General features: G+C 31.3%; 1 protein-coding gene across 1 annotated transcript; it reads left to right on the top strand.

The window, feature by feature from the left end:
• Positions 1 to 294: 294 nt before the first annotated feature.
• LOC127732790 (uncharacterized) lies at positions 295 to 15,998 on the top strand. Its single transcript, XM_052241968.1, has 4 exons — positions 295 to 342; positions 2,245 to 2,434; positions 14,026 to 14,328; positions 15,931 to 15,998. The coding sequence occupies exons 1-4, from the start codon at positions 307 to 309 to the stop codon at positions 15,996 to 15,998; spliced, it is 597 nt and encodes a 198-aa protein (XP_052097928.1). The 5' UTR covers positions 295 to 306.
• The last annotated feature ends 214 nt before the right edge of the window (positions 15,999 to 16,212 follow it).

Here is a 16,212-nt window from a genome sequence, read left to right as displayed (position 1 = left end):
TGGCAATATCAAAAGCTCAAACACATCAAAAGAATGGATAACAACTGTCACATTTCTGACTTATTACAGGCATTTTCTTATGTAGAAAATGGTGGATTAAATCTGGTTTTATAGCTAGCTAAGATGCTTAAAATCAATGAGTTGCGTTTGTTTATCTTTATCTGAGAATGTCTGTTTAGTATGTGACAACATGAATCGCTTATTCCATTTGAACATACTGTTCATTTTTGTTGTTTTTGCATCGTTATTATCTTTTTGAATGATATTTCCAACTTGTTTATATTTCCAGATAAAAGAATCGCAGGAATGAATAAGAAAATGATACAGATGATTAACATTCAGGTATAATACATATAACATTTTAGTTCATTTTGGAAAATACCCGGTTTTCTAAAATAAACAAACATTCATCAAAGATACCAGGACTAAGATTTTTAACCCTTCGAGTTATATGCACGCTCTATTTTTTGTTTGTTTTTTGATAAATAACTTTTTACTACAATGACAAATATTTACTAGTTTTAAAATTCGAGACAATCCTAGAATGCACCAATGCGTGCTGTAACTTTCGCGGGTTAAAAAAAAAAACGTTGACACCCAGACCAATCAAAAGGATAAGCACAAGCTACATCAAAAAAGACTTATATACGGACGGAAAATCCGACATTTTTGATATGACAACATTCAAATAAACATATTTAAGGAACTGCGATGATCATTATCTAATTCAGGTCACTGGCACCACGCGCTTTGATTAATGATGTACCTCTATTTATACCGTTTGAACCTGTAAAATTTGGTTGATATCAGTTTCAGTTAATCTACAATTCAAGCTTGATAAGTTCAAATGCTATGTAAATATCTTCCACTGGCACTTTTAAAGGGAAGAAATTTAGACTCCACATACATACAATTTTGTGCAAGTGCAGTCAAAATTGATAGACATGATTTAGAATCAATATATGCATATTAATGGTCACAAGTAATAATTCTTAACTCAAAGAGAGTCAAAATATATTTAACAAATTTATTTACTCGTCAAAAGATTGTAATAGATCAGCTCCCTTCGGCGTCCGTCTGTTATACGCGCAAACAGGATATTGCGTCTCTAAGTGTGAAAGTTATGCCTGTATAGTCATCATTGACATTTATTATGTTCAAAACCCATTTCTGTTCAAGGCGTTATGTTTTTCTTTGTACTGATGTTATCTGTGTTTCAGAATTTTATTAACGGTCTATATAGATATTAAAAGATGTGGTATGATTGTCAATGAGACAATTCTGCATACCTGTCACAATTTGTAAAAGTAATCCGTTATAGGACAAAGTTCGGCCTTCAACACCAAGCCTTGGCTCACACCGAACAGCAAGCTTTAAAGGGTCCCAAAAAATGACTTGTAAAACAAATCAAACAGGAAAGCCTAATATATGATTATTTCAAGAGACAATTAGGTGCGTGAGCTCAATTTTTTAGAAATTTTCAAGTCAAATTTAGGACATCTATTTTATACATATTTGTTTTTGGTTTAATAAAGAGTTTTAGAATCATGCTCCCATTTGAAAACTTCGGATATTACTTTTTTTCAAGATAGAATTAACTTATTTTATGTTTCTGATATTCGATTGAAAGAGTGCAAGAATTAGTCATAAGATTTAAAACCTATCTAAATTTTAAAATTTGCAAAATGAATGATGACCCATATGTATTTCGGGAGTTCGTAATTTTGATTAAATAACACGTTTTGTGCTCTGAATATTTAAAGTATTATTGAAATGATAATATTTTAAGTAGATAATTTACATGGAAAGTTTTTGCAACATGATAAAATACAACCGACACATATTTTCACATACTAATATCCATTAAACCAGATATATGTGAAGTTATCTCAAAATAGTAGCTTCAATAAAGCCCTAAAATAGCCCTTTTTGCTAAAAAAACATTCTTTTAATGACTGATATCTAAATAATATCATAGCTTATATAATGGTTAGATAGGCAATATGTCTTTTTGTTGAAAATTTCTCAAATTTGTTTTACCAATTTGAGATGTAGAAGTTTAATATTTTCAAAATTTAACAGAAGTAAAATAAAAAATTACCAAACTCCAAGGAAAATTCTAATCGGAAAATCCCTGATTCTTTGGTTCTTTCGAATGTCATCTTATCTGAACTGCATTTTCATTATAAATTTTGAATCCAGGTATCTATGATCATTTGGTTTATAATGTTTATCCAATTTCAGACTGTTTTATATGGATTCCTATCTACAATCAATGGGTTTGACCTGCAATGTCCACATCCATCACAAAGGAATTACCGTATTCAGAGTGTATGTAATGGTAATTCTACTGCATACACCTGCTTATACGACACGAGGAAGAAAGGTTATGTAGAATTTTGTGCTAATAGGAAAGACAACTATGTCAGAGCAGGTATGGTTTTTGTTTTGTTTTATCTAGAAACTCATTATCATTTAGGAAAGACTAACGTTTGGTATAAATCCTTTTCATTTACAGTTTGTAAATATATCTTGCTTAATCTTTATGTATGATATTGTTTGCATTTCATTCTGCATTGATTTACATAAATAACTGATACATCATATATATGATATTCTTTACGACGAAACTGCTCCAACAGAGTTATGAGGAAAAAAGATTAAAAATAAAACTCCGTAAAAATTATGGACACCATCACAAATTGGTTGATCTATACGATGTGTCTGTGTCTAAACTAACTAATGACATTTTTACCACTTCTTAGATTGTGGTTAAACATCTAGTATGTCGTCTGTCTTCTAAGTACTGAAAGTGACCTGACTGTTTTGCCGTGTGTGAATTTCCATTGATATATGATGTGTCTCGGTATTTTATATATCCAGCATTCATGTATTTATTTATGATGTTTCTGTTGTGGTTTTAATTCTGTATTTTCAGTACATTTTACATATGTCTTATTTGTCAGTATATAGATATAAGAAGATGTGGTATGAGTGCCAATGAGACAACTCTCCATCCAAGTCACAATTTATAAAGTAAACCATTATAGGTCAAAGTACGGTCTTCAACACGGAGCCTTGGCTCACACCGAACAGCATGCTATGAAGGGCCCCAAACATGACTAGTGTAAAACCATTCAAACGGAAAAACAAACGGTCTAATCTATAAGAGAAACGAGAAACACTTGTAAACCACATCAACAAACGACAACTACTGAACATCAGATTCCTGACTTAAGACTGGTGCAAACAATTGCAGCGGGTTTAATCTTTTTAATAGGTACCAACCTTCACCCTTATCTGAAACAAAAGTGTAACAGCACAACATAGAAAAAACACACTATAAAATATCAATTGAAATGGCTCAACTCAACCAAAAGACATATTAACACAAGTGAACATACACTGAACGAATAAATTTGATCTATGATACAATGTAAATACAAAATCAATAAGATAAGGGGTGAATAATTAGAGTAGCAGTATTATACCGCTGTGAAATGTTAAACAATTTCAGAAAAACAACAATAACCTTGAACAAAAATCCGCCATTTACAATAATATACACAGGTAAATGAAATTAATTTTGTTGTTATGTATACAGTTTGAAAGGAGAAAGAAAATATTTTTACAAAATAAATAATTTTGATGTTCATAGTACGAAGAAGTAAAAATTTATAGTCATACCAAACACTTATCAAAGCTGGTATATTGACCAGGCCTTGCGGTCATAAAACTTTCGAGCAAGATTTTCGTACTCAGACTCAGAAATCAAGCTCAAAATCATGGATTTGGTGTTTCGAGCACAAATTTTGTTCTCCGAGTACTGAGTAAAGTTTTATGACCAAGAGCCCATATATAACCCTGAATAAGTAAACATTAAATAACAAAAAAGCATTACAAATAGTATCAACAGGTCAAATTAACAAGAAAGTACGATTTGAGAGTACTCGCAGTTACTGACAGCTAGTTATATCCAAAAATAATCAATAATAAAAAATGAACTAAAACACATTCCAGGTATTAAGTATTTTAAAGTCATGGACAGTCAAAGAAGACATGACTTGTGCAAAGCCAAAAGTAAATGTATCGACAGGCAGTAGGATAGTTAGGAGTTAACCTCTTTATAGATAAAAATGAACGTGGGTGTGTCTTTATACATCCCGTTTGAAAAGAATACAAATTTAGTTATGTTTTAATTTGCTGATGACAAAATCGATATTAGTGCCAATGTTAACTATATTCAAAGATCTAATTACAACAATGGTAAGATAACTTTTACTAATAAGTTTGTTTAAAGGTTCGATAAGTTTACACGGATCACATAGTGATTTCCGCGCTTTTGGTACAATATTACCGTAAAATTATGATGTGAAATACCGTTTTTAATAAGTTTTCTACAGGTACAGCCAAATTTACTAATCAAATCTTTGTATCTATGAAAGAATTTAGTAAAAGTTTAAAGTAATTTAATGGTTACGAAATCCCTGACTTAATAATTTACCAGTGATGCATTGATTTCGTTCGTTAAAATGTATGAAATCACTACACACACGGGCATAACGAACGAGTTGGAATATATAAACACCGTATGATGGAGCCAAAGGAACATCATCGTCTAAAAAAGGAAAATTCACAATAGGGAATGAAAAATCGTCTCTTTTGTCGTAAATTTTAGGTTGGAGTTTCCCTTTAGAAATTGAAATTCTTTAAACTGCCGAATCAATGTTTTCGAGGCAGAAAATTTAAATAAAAGTAGATATCTAGGAAGCAAAGATTGTATTTTGTTTCAAACTGTAATATATATGCATGAAATACAATATTTGTTCTCTTTTTTTTACGATAGTTGAGGTAATCTCCATTTTCCATGAATAAAGTATTGTGTTAGTGCAAATAATTATGACGTCATCACAACATTTATCTATTAAATTAGTCATAATCATGATAATTGTTTGGACTAATATTGTGAAAATAATTGTATGAATTTCAAAATATTATATTCATTACAAAACTACGTCACTGTTTCTGATGTCCTGTGCTGTCGTGAATGTTCGTTGTTATTCTGCAGTTAACATGTTGTAACTACTATTATAGTATTTATTTGTGCGTTTCTCTGTGCTGAGTGTTCTTGCGTTTGTTTGTGCTGTATTTCTGTCACGTAATTTTAGCGATATGTTTTAACATTTCCATATAAGCGGGAGATTTGGCTAGCAATAAAACCTGGTTCAACCCATCATTTTTGTCCTTTACCAAGTCAGGAGTATGGTAGTTTTGATCAAATAGTTCGTTTCAATGTATGTTGGTGTTTTTGTTTTGTTTTTTTTTTTGTTGCAGTTCAGTGTTTCTGTTGTTTTCCTCTTATAGTTGATATGTTTCCCTCGGTTTTAGTATGTAACACAGATTTGTTTTCTTTCAATCGATCTATGACTTTTGAACAGCGGTATACTACTGTTGCCTTTATTTATAAAATCAGCCTTACACACGAGAATAATCATTAAGAGATGAGAAAGCAAAAATTTATATTATTATTTAGGTTGCAGTAAGCATCTATATAACCGATTAATAATCTGCTTTACTAAGTCTACCTTATTTCAAAGTGCTTTTCAGACGAAGAGGCACATCTGAGACTAATTATGCAAGTCGTATTTATTTACCATTTACTTATCGTATTTAAAAACGATTTAATCACAAAAACTTACTTAGGCGATGTACCATGAAAATGTATAAATAACTTCAGGGACTCTGTGGGATTGCAACGTCAAAGACTGTGCAAAAATGAAAAAAAAAGAACTTTCTTTAGACTGCCGAATCAATGTTTTGGAGGCAGACAATTTAAATAAAAGTAAATATCTAGGAAGCAAAGATTGCATTTTGTTTCAAACTGTAATATATGTGCAGAAAATAAAATATTTGTTCACCTTTATTTACGATAACAAAAGCGTTTTTATCGCGACGTTCGAAAAAAAACCGGTAGTTTTGTAGCAGCACTAAGCATATTCCGTCTGTTCTCGTTTTAAACCAAGCCATCAGAAATACACCATAGATGACTAAAATGACAGGTTTTTAGTTCATTAAGATTTGTAGTTCAATAAGATTTTTAGGTAGGTATAAAGCTTCAATTCAACCATTAGCTACCGTAAATTTTCGATTTTTTCAGAATTACGAATAATATGTTATATTCCAAGATCTTCCCGAAGCTTATACTTAGTTCATTCGAATGTATGAAAGTTTTTCTTTTAGACCACTATATTTCACTGCAATAACATTTTAAAAGATAACGGCGATTTCCGTTTGAAGTAAACAATGTCACTCTAAAAAAGTGAAATTTTCGCTTTTAACGTCGTCCTGATACAAACGTAAAAGTTGGGGAAAAAATTACACTATCTGACATTTCGCTTGCACACATAGGTCTATAAATCGTGCATATGTAAGCACAGAAAAAATAATTATGCAAACGATAAAACTTCCCGATTTAAAATTGAAATAAATGCTTATAGTGTTATCCGACAGAAAACTAAAATATTTATAAGGAACGGCATTTATTTTATATATATATCGAAACAATCTACATCCTTTGTATGCATTGAAATGTAAATTGTGACGTAAATCGATTTGTTTACGATAGCTTAGCAACCAACAGATAAAATCTTGCTTCCCCGATCAAGACTATTTATAGACACGAAAATAATAAATTGTTTGAACATTTATATCATGAAATATATAAAAACAAAGGAAATTATAGCATGTTAAATTGGTTACAAGCTCATTTATGCAAACATGTAACAGCTGTATCAAGACTGAACTGGCCAGTGGGAATACAAAACCGTCGTTTGCAAGAACATGAAGAATAAGAACAAGACATTTTAAATAAAAAAAAGCAAATCAGAAAGTTTTTTTTAATTGAAATACTTCTTTGAAAAAATAAGAAATTTAAAAAAAATATAGTCTATAAAAAGGTATGTTTATAGAATATGTAAATATTTATTTCAGAAAGCCGACAATAAAATGAAAGAAAAATATGGGATGCTTAAGAACATTGGATTTAATACTGAAAAACATGAAGCATTAACACTGAATGAAATAAATTTTAATCCGATTGAAATCAACTTATTTAAAATGGGGTTTTATTTGAACTAGATCAGTTACGCAGACAGCATGGAGCGTCACTTCGCTATCTTCTAAAATGGTCATTTCAACTTCTGTCAATTAAAGACGACCTTTGTGATAACAATATTCGAAAGCTTAACTTTGGATTGCGTAAACATTACTAGGAAAAATTGAACATGTCCAAAACTAGAAACTGTACTTACCATAACAGAAAAAATTGAGTTCCTCAATAAAGTTTACTGTAACTATCCAAATGAAATAATTGCTAACAGCAACGAATCAACAAGAAGTAATACTGTCAATAAGAAAACTCTTACGAAATTAGAAAATGCTTTCAATAGGAGAATACAAAACTAAAGATAGAAAATATCAGCCGAGAAAAGATAATACTAAATCTAGAGAAAAAAATAAAAATGTCTATAACTGCACATAAATTTAACCGTGAATCTACTAAGTAAAGAGATGCAAAAATGAATTAATTTAACTGTGAATCTACTAAGAAAAGAGATGCAAAAATGAATATGAGAGAGTCCTAAAAACAAATAAATAATCATTAGAAAAAAGGTTGTTGCTTGAAAAAATGCATGTATGTGCGGATTTAGATCAAAAGACAACCGATATCCTAAAAAGGATTATGTTTCTAACGGTAATATGAGGCGTTTAGGTATATCTCAAGTAAAGACTGCAGAAATATGTACAGCAGCTGCTAATCAGACATTGTACACAGACGAAACTCGAAAGTTTGGACAAACATTCTCTTCTTTCATTACAACGGATGAGAATAAGACTCTATTTCTACTCGGTCAAAAACAGATGTCAAACAAAGCTGCCCAGACACAATTAGATACTTTAAAATTTATTCTTAATGACATTGAAACCAGGATTAACTGTCTAGTCGATCAGAATTTACAAACTTCCACATCATTTAATATATTCAAAAACATTAAATGTATAATGTCTGATAGAGCATCACAGAGATAGTTTTTAACCAGCTTTTAAAGGACTACAGAGAGAAACTTTTGAAGGAACATGTAGACAAGTACGATGATTTGCCAGATGTTGAAAAAGATATTCTATCGCGCATGTACAACTTTTTCTGTGGTCTACATCTAACGGTTAATATTGCAGATGTTATAAACAAAGTATTCATGCAACCAAAAAATATTGAAGATTTTGAAAGCGAATTCAGTAATGAAAAAGCAGGTGAGGCGGATATTTTTCGAGCTTTTAAGATGCATTTGCAAGGGTTTCGCAGTTAGTGGTGATGAAAAATGAGGCACATCTCTTGAATTCAAATTTACCTGAATCGTAATGATATAAACACTTTAGATAACAAACCATTTCACGGAAAACGTTCTAATATCGTTTTTCATAATGGTGGAACAGTTTTTCATCTACGCGATCACATCCATAAATTTTTGACAGAAGTCAAGTCTGAAGGAAATGTATCCAAGTTAAATGGTTTGTTGAGAGCAGTTCTTAAATCCATCAAAGTCCCAGAAATAATTACAGGATTTCGTGCCCATGGTATATTCAACAAATTTATAACTACTCTTCTACTGAAAGTTCTAGAGGACAAATCTACCTTTATCTTTAATATGAACCAACGATACTAAGCTTTAAAAACTTATCTTGAAAACGTATCTGTAGACCTTGACCGTACACAGGAACTATTGACAGAAGAATACGTATCTTACCCAGACATCGCCTTTAAAAAAGATGATTTTTGGGCTTCATTGGTCCATAGCGAAAATGATGCACCCTGCTCAGCTCTTCTTGTTGAAATGTGCTCATCTACAAGGCTCCGTGTTGAAAACCGTACTTTGACCTATAATGGTTTACTTTTATAAATTGTGACTTGGATGGAGACTTGTTTCATTGGCACTCATACCACATCTTCTTATATCTATCATTTGTTTGTGAGGCTTTGAAAGATAAGGTTGCTGACCATTTAGAAGATGGACAATTTTTTGGTAACCACGAAACTGACCGGGAGCAATTTTCATCAGTTTTGCCCCACAATAAATTGTCAGAGAGGGTGTTTGGGCAATTAGACTGGTTACTTAGACACCGACCTAACTCAAGTAAAATAGCAAATGAGGCACATATCATATACAGCATGAATTGGACAGCCAATTGGTTGCAACAAAAAGACGAAGAAAAAGTCGAGGAACTCATTTCATGGTCAAAAAAGAATTTAAAGAGTATGAAAGAAACTGAAAAACAAAGAATACAAGAACTCGATTTACAATTGAGACAAATCAGCATCGATAAAGACAACAGAACAAAAGCTTTGGCAGCAAAGTCAAGGGAAAGAAAAGAGTTGTTGAAGCAGGAAATTGTGAAATTTGGCTTTTGGGATAAAAAAAAGGTGTTGTAAATGCTAAGTTAAAGAAATTAAAAACACAAACAGCAAAACGTAACTATGTTTTGGAACAAAAAGCAAACATCAAATATTTCCGAGTCACCAAATACCAAAGACAAACTGTCACAATTAATGGGTTGAAAACAAATCTATTAACTCTGATTTCCATGCCGACGAACAACTGTGAAGGTAGAGGTAAATATATTTGTTTTTATTCGTTGAAAGCATTTGTTTGAATATTTAAATTTCGAAATATAAAATAAATCTAAACAAATATTTCTAAAAAAATATTAATTAAAGACCTGAACATTGTTTTTTGCTGCTTCGCCACTCTGTTCGCGGATATTAATAGAAAGAGCAATGACATGATAAATTGTAATCCATCTAGCACTTTATAAATCATACTTAGTGTGTCGTGTTGATCGAGTACAACGCAGGTTTCATATCCATGTTTATGTCCTAACATGTTTGTAAAATTTGTCACTGTTAGTTAAACACCGCGTCACTTTTCAGACCTGCATATATTTTGGTTATCACACTTTGAACTCGAGTGTACCTGATGAATATTATTTCAGAATCACATGTCATGGGTTTCACGAAAAGCAGCGATAAAAAAAAATATATATAGATAGATACACCCTACGGCTTGACAAATAATTAAGAATGACGACAGAAAAATGTTAATCATAATTGAATATTGTAATTTTATTTGTAGAAAACAGAGGTGAGGAATAACAGTGAACGAGCGAGAAGACGTATTGACTAGTTATTTTAGACTACGTGTAAACTCAAACAATATGAGTAAATGTATTCTTTCTGCATAAAAAAATAAATAATTTCATTCATCCAAATTACCCTATATTATTAGTTGTAGAGGTCGCTATGTTTGACCTTGGTTGTTTGTCTTTAGTCTGTTGTTTAGTCATGGCCTTGTCTTGTTCATCCATTCATATACCCAAATGTTGAGAACTGTTTTCTATACACCACTTAATAAAATAAAGGGAGTTTTATAGTATCTTCTCTAAGTAGATGAAAACTTATTCTGTCTCCATAGTACAAAAGTAATGAAGATTCGTGGTAACTTTTATAACCCTGCCAATTTTTTGATATAAAAATATGGAGATGGGTTATGATTGCCTATATGAGAGAACTATCCACCAAAGTTCAAATGAAGTGTATGTAAGACTTATAGACAACCGTAAGGACTTCAACAATGAAGAAAAACCCATTCCTTATATTCGGCTACAAAAGGCCTGACAGCAAATATGAAACAATTTAATCGAAAAAAAATATTTTTAAATGTATACAATGTACACAATTTCACGATTATTCATGGAATATAAATGAAAAGAGTTACTTCCCATTCAAGATTTGATTTTGCTGAAAGTTATGCACAATATATGTCGTTTATGTTTATTATATACACATTATATACGTCTTAAAATATGAACAAATATATATTCAAGCAATGCTGTTTATTATTATAAACATGACCAATTATTTGCAAATGCCAGTTTTTAACATCTTTTTAGCATATTTGCAAAGTCAATATTTCTTTAAAGTACATCATTTTTTCTTTAATACAACAAGACCATGTGTACAAGAAGTATTTTCAATAAGACAATGTTTGGTTTTTCCTATTTCATCACATTTCATGCATGATTGGTAATGATGTAGTCATAGAAAAATGAAGTAATGTATATTGTTCACTAAATAGAAATATGGCAGTAAAAAATTTGCATTTCCATGAAAATCATACAGATGCTAAGGGTCACAGGTCAAAGAAGAAAATAAAACTGTATGCCTCATTAAATTTGTACTACAGAGTACAATCAAATAATATATATTTTATGTGCATTTATTTCATATGAAAAAATCCCACAGAGTCCCTATGGCGTAAACTGCTTATTGTCTTTATTGCATTCTGTTATGTTTGTGTCTGCAAAACATTAAACATTCAGCAGCTCTGTTTAAACTCATCATAGATACCAGGATTGAAATTTTATATTTGCGCGAGACGAGCGTTTCGTCTACAAATGACTCATCAGTTACGCTCGAATAAAAAAAAGTGAAAAAGAAAAAAGTAAAAAAAAAAAAAAAAAAAACGAATAAAGTACGACATTCAAGAGCATTGAGGACCAAACATTCCTAAAATTTTGCCAATTACAGCTATGGTAATATATTCCTGAGACAGAAAAAGCCTAACTATTTCAAAAATGTAAATTTGCAAACAGTTCATTTATAATTTTGACCATATCAATGATAATTCATGTCAGCACAGACTTTAGTCACTTTATAAAATTGAGTAAGAGCAACGTATGTATATCGTTGAACAATATCTGCCGTGAAGAGATGAATTGTTCGTATCGATTTTGTGCTACTTTTTTATGTGTTCCTCAAGATCTCATTGAATCAGGAACAATTAAAGAATTAGAATTAGAACACTTAATAATTTCGTTCAACCGAGGCAAAAGTTTGGATATACATACAACGCTTACGGTCAAATATAACTATTTGAAAGCCAGTGGTGAAACAGATGGTTGGACTCATTTTTTGCTCACCTGGCCCAAAGGGCCAAGTGAAATTTCTCTTTGCTTTGTATCTAATTTATAAAATGTGTCCGATGACCTTGCCTGCCAACCAAAATGGCTGACATGGCTAAAAATAGAACAGGGGTAAAATGCAGTTATTGGCTTATATCTCTGAAGCATTTAAAGTAAATCTGATGGTTTAGAAATGTTTATCAGGTTGAGATCTATCTGTCCTGATATTTTCAGATGAATCAGACAACCCTTTGTTGGGTTACTACAGCCCTTGGATGTTGTAAACTTCATAAAAAACCGTGTATGGTGTAATGGTGTATGGTATATGGTGCAATGGTAGAGGTGTATGGTGTAAGGGGAATGGTGTAATGGTGTAGCGTGCGATCGGGAATGATGTGAATGAATGTTGTACGACATTTAAAACTATGCAAAATATTGATAAGAACTGATTTTTAATTTTATACATTAATTTACAATAGTGTGATCAAAATTCGTTTTTTTAAATGAATAAATAATTTTGTAGTTGCACGCTTTCTTTGAAATTAAATTGCATTATGGTGTCATGTGAAAGGTGTATGGTGCAAAGGTGTAACGTGTTTGGTGTAATGTCACAGGGTGTACAGTGTAATGGTGTATGGTGAATGGTGTAATGGTGTATGGTGTTAGTGGGAAGTTTACACCATCCAAGGACTGTACCCCTGAACTAGTAATTTTAATGAAATTTTGCAGTTGTTGGTTATTATCTTGAATATTATCATAGATAGAGATAAACTGTGAACAGTAATAATGATAAAAAAAGTAAGATCTACAAATAAGTCAACATCACATAAATTGTCAACTGACCCCTTAAGTAGTTATTGCCCTTTAAAGTCATTTTTAGCAATTTATTCGTTAATTTTTGTAATCTTCTACAAAACTCTTCTCCTCGGATACTACTTAGACAAATTTAACCAGACTTGGCCACAATCATCATTAGGGTATCTAGCTTAAAAAATGTGTCAGTTGATCCCGCCTCCAAATCAACATGGTCGACATGGCTAAACATAGAACATAGGGTAAAATACAGTTTTTGGCTTATATCTCTCAAACTAAATTAATAAAGCATTTAGAGCAAATCTTAAAATTGGTAAAGATGTTCATCAGGTTGAGATCTATCTGAACTGAAATGTTCTGACGAATCAGATTATCTTGAATAATAATATAGATAGAGATAAACTGTAAGCAGCAATAATGTTAAGCAAAGTAAGATCTACAAATAAGTCAACATCTTCAAAATTGTCAATTGACCTTTATAGTCATTTTTGTCATCTTTTACCAAAATCTTCTGCTCTGAAACTATATACTAGACAAATTTAACCAAACTTGGCCACAATCATCATTAAGGTATCTATTTTATAAAATGTGTCAGATGACCCCGACTGCCAAATAAAGGCAACAGTAGTATACCGCTATTCGAAATTCATAAATCGATTGAGAAAAAAAACCAAATCCGGGTTACAAACTAAAACTGAGGGAAACACTTCAAATATAAGAGGAGAACAACGACACAACAGAAACAAAACACTAAAATGCAACACACACAGAAACGAACTATAATATAACAATGGCCATTTTCCTGATTTGGTACAGGACATTTTAAGAAAAAATGGTTGGTTGAACCTGGTTTTGTGGCTCGCCAAACCTCTCACTTTTATGACAATGTTAATTATAACACTAAAATGACAGCCAAAACAATTACAAAGTTGAAGAGCATTGAGGACCAAAAGTCCAAAAAATGTGCCAACCAACATGACCGATATGGTTTAAAATAAAACATAGGGGTAAAATGCAATTTTGGCTTATATCTTCTAAACTAAAGCAAAAGTATAATGGTTGCATTATTTTATGCATCAATTGTAAACAAAATTAATTAAGTGAGCGACACAGGCTCTTCGAGTGCGGATGCAATTTATATTTTTCAGTAATGTTACTGTACTTATTTTTTAAGGTTAATTTACCTTTATGTTGTAGGACTTAAATATGTTATCTCCGGGACATTTAGGAATGTTAGATGTTCTAATAGACGATATCAACCTGTCAGATTCTGGTCAAACCAAAGCAGTATCTGCATGAATTTAAAGTCAGAGTGTAACTATTTTGGAGAAATTGTATACAACAACAAATCATCAATTTATGATGCCACTTGTAGATGTGATTACACCAGAGGATATGCATTTGTCTCTGAGCCTAGAAATAAGTGTTTCTGTATTCCGTCCGAAGAAGATTGTTCCTGTTACATCAACCAATGTACAACAAATACTACACTATCTCCTGGTTAGTGTTATTTATGCTGATTCTCATGTTTTGTTACTTGTCGATGAAAAAAATACTGGTTACATGTTGATGTTATAAATTGTGATTACTTTTTATACAACATTCTATTTTTCAAGCTATCAAATCTTAGAATTCATGGTTATTCCTTTATATCGTAGAAATATCTGACACATGTATCAAATTTCATTTTCTAATACAATTGATTCATGTCTTGTTTGTCATTTAGCTTGTCACTGATATACTTAAACTTTGATTGTTTTTTTCGACTCTGAAAAAGGTTTATACAAGTATAAAAGAGGGGCGAAAGATACCATTCAAACTCATAAATCGAAAATAAACTGACAACGCCATGGCTAAAAAAAAGACAAACAGACAAACAATAGTACACCAAACACAATATAGAAAAATGAAGACTCAAATAAAAACTGTAGAAATGTTATAATAGTAAGTTCAAATTGAAGGAGTGATTCATTTATTCATCATTTCCCTATTCAAGTTAATCGAGGTAAGAGTATCCAAAATTTACAAATTTACTATCTAGTCAAAGTGTTCGTTTTACAAATTAAAATGTCATATATTTCGTTTTGTGTTACATATTCTTCTTTCTATACGTAAAGGGTTTCCCCTGATTCAATTTTCTTTTTCGCCACCTCTCTCAATTCGCCAAAACAATATTTTATTCGCCACTTTCATTTTTTTTTCGCCAACTAAAAACTAACAGAATCATATTTTTTCTTTAAAATTTCCCTTTTTTTTTTAAACAAAACAACATATCAGTTTGCCTCTTTGTTGTCTATGATTATGCTACAAATCTTTTTTTAATCTACATTATTGTAATGAACAAACACTAAACATTTACTTTTCAAAAGATACTGTAAAAAGAAAATAAAGATCATGACATCTTACTGTTTGACTGAGAACACGAGATCGATCTTCAATAAGTATATCTGATATATATTGTCCTGTCTAGTTGAAGGATAAAGACTAAAGTCTGAGATTATTCTTACAATTGAATTTATTTCTACGTAGCAAAAGTTTTCTTTTCCGGACTATCGTAAAAAGTAAAAGTCGGGACGTAAAACTATGCGTCACCAACACGGTTCTAAAGAACTGGCACCCACTTCAAATCAATTACTTCTTTCAAATTAGAGGAAAAGGTTTATAAAGTCGGATATTTTTCTTGCTTTTGAATAGTTTTCGTTAACACAACAGTTTTCTTTTCCGGACCATCGTTAAAAAAATTACTGATTTTCTGTTAAAATCGTAACAACATGGTGAATTCCGATTATTGTCTGATCAGGTTAAGTCCGAGAAACCCGAAAAAAAGTTAACAAGATGGATGAAACCAAAATGTTATATTTCTTTCGCCAATAATGAATTTTAATCACCACAATTTTTATTGTTTCGCAAAATGCGAAAATGGCGACAACCAGTGGAAACCCTGCGTGTATGCATGTTAGCAGCAGACTGTACTCTAAATAAAAATAGCACATTTTTTTCATATATGTATCTTTTAACTAACTATCGCATTTCATATTCAGCTTATCAAAATTAAAACGATTCAATACGAGTAAATGCAAACATTTTCCATTGTTGTTTTAGATTATGAATGCATATATAGTGATTTAGCGAATGAAAAGATCTATTGCCAACATGATATTAAAAGGTAATTGTTTTTTATCTTGCTTGATGATTGTTAATCTCGTAAACCACTTCAATATGCTAACATACTTTTCGATAGCATAGATAACACTCTTGGTTTTTGGTGAGGTTAGGGTTGATTAGTTTTTTTTTTCTTTAAGTATTGTGTCTTTCCAACGTTTTGCAGTTTTTGCTTTGACGCTGATGGTTTCTTTTTGAATACCATCCGTCCCTTTAACACCT

The sequence above is a fragment of the Mytilus californianus genome, unplaced genomic scaffold (assembly GCF_021869535.1).
Source record: "Mytilus californianus isolate M0D057914Y unplaced genomic scaffold, xbMytCali1.0.p SCAF_28, whole genome shotgun sequence".
Classification (NCBI taxonomy): domain Eukaryota; kingdom Metazoa; phylum Mollusca; class Bivalvia; order Mytilida; family Mytilidae; genus Mytilus; species Mytilus californianus.
This window is presented reverse-complemented; position numbering and strand designations above follow the sequence as displayed.

Coding starts and splice junctions, on each gene's coding strand:
- LOC127732790 (XM_052241968.1), top strand. CDS start 307: ATGAATAAGAAAATGATACAGATGATTAACATTCAG. Junction 343..2,244: donor TACAGATGATTAACATTCAG/GTATAATACATA, acceptor ATCCAATTTCAG/ACTGTTTTATATGGATTCCT. Junction 2,435..14,025: donor AGACAACTATGTCAGAGCAG/GTATGGTTTTTG, acceptor TTTATGTTGTAG/GACTTAAATATGTTATCTCC.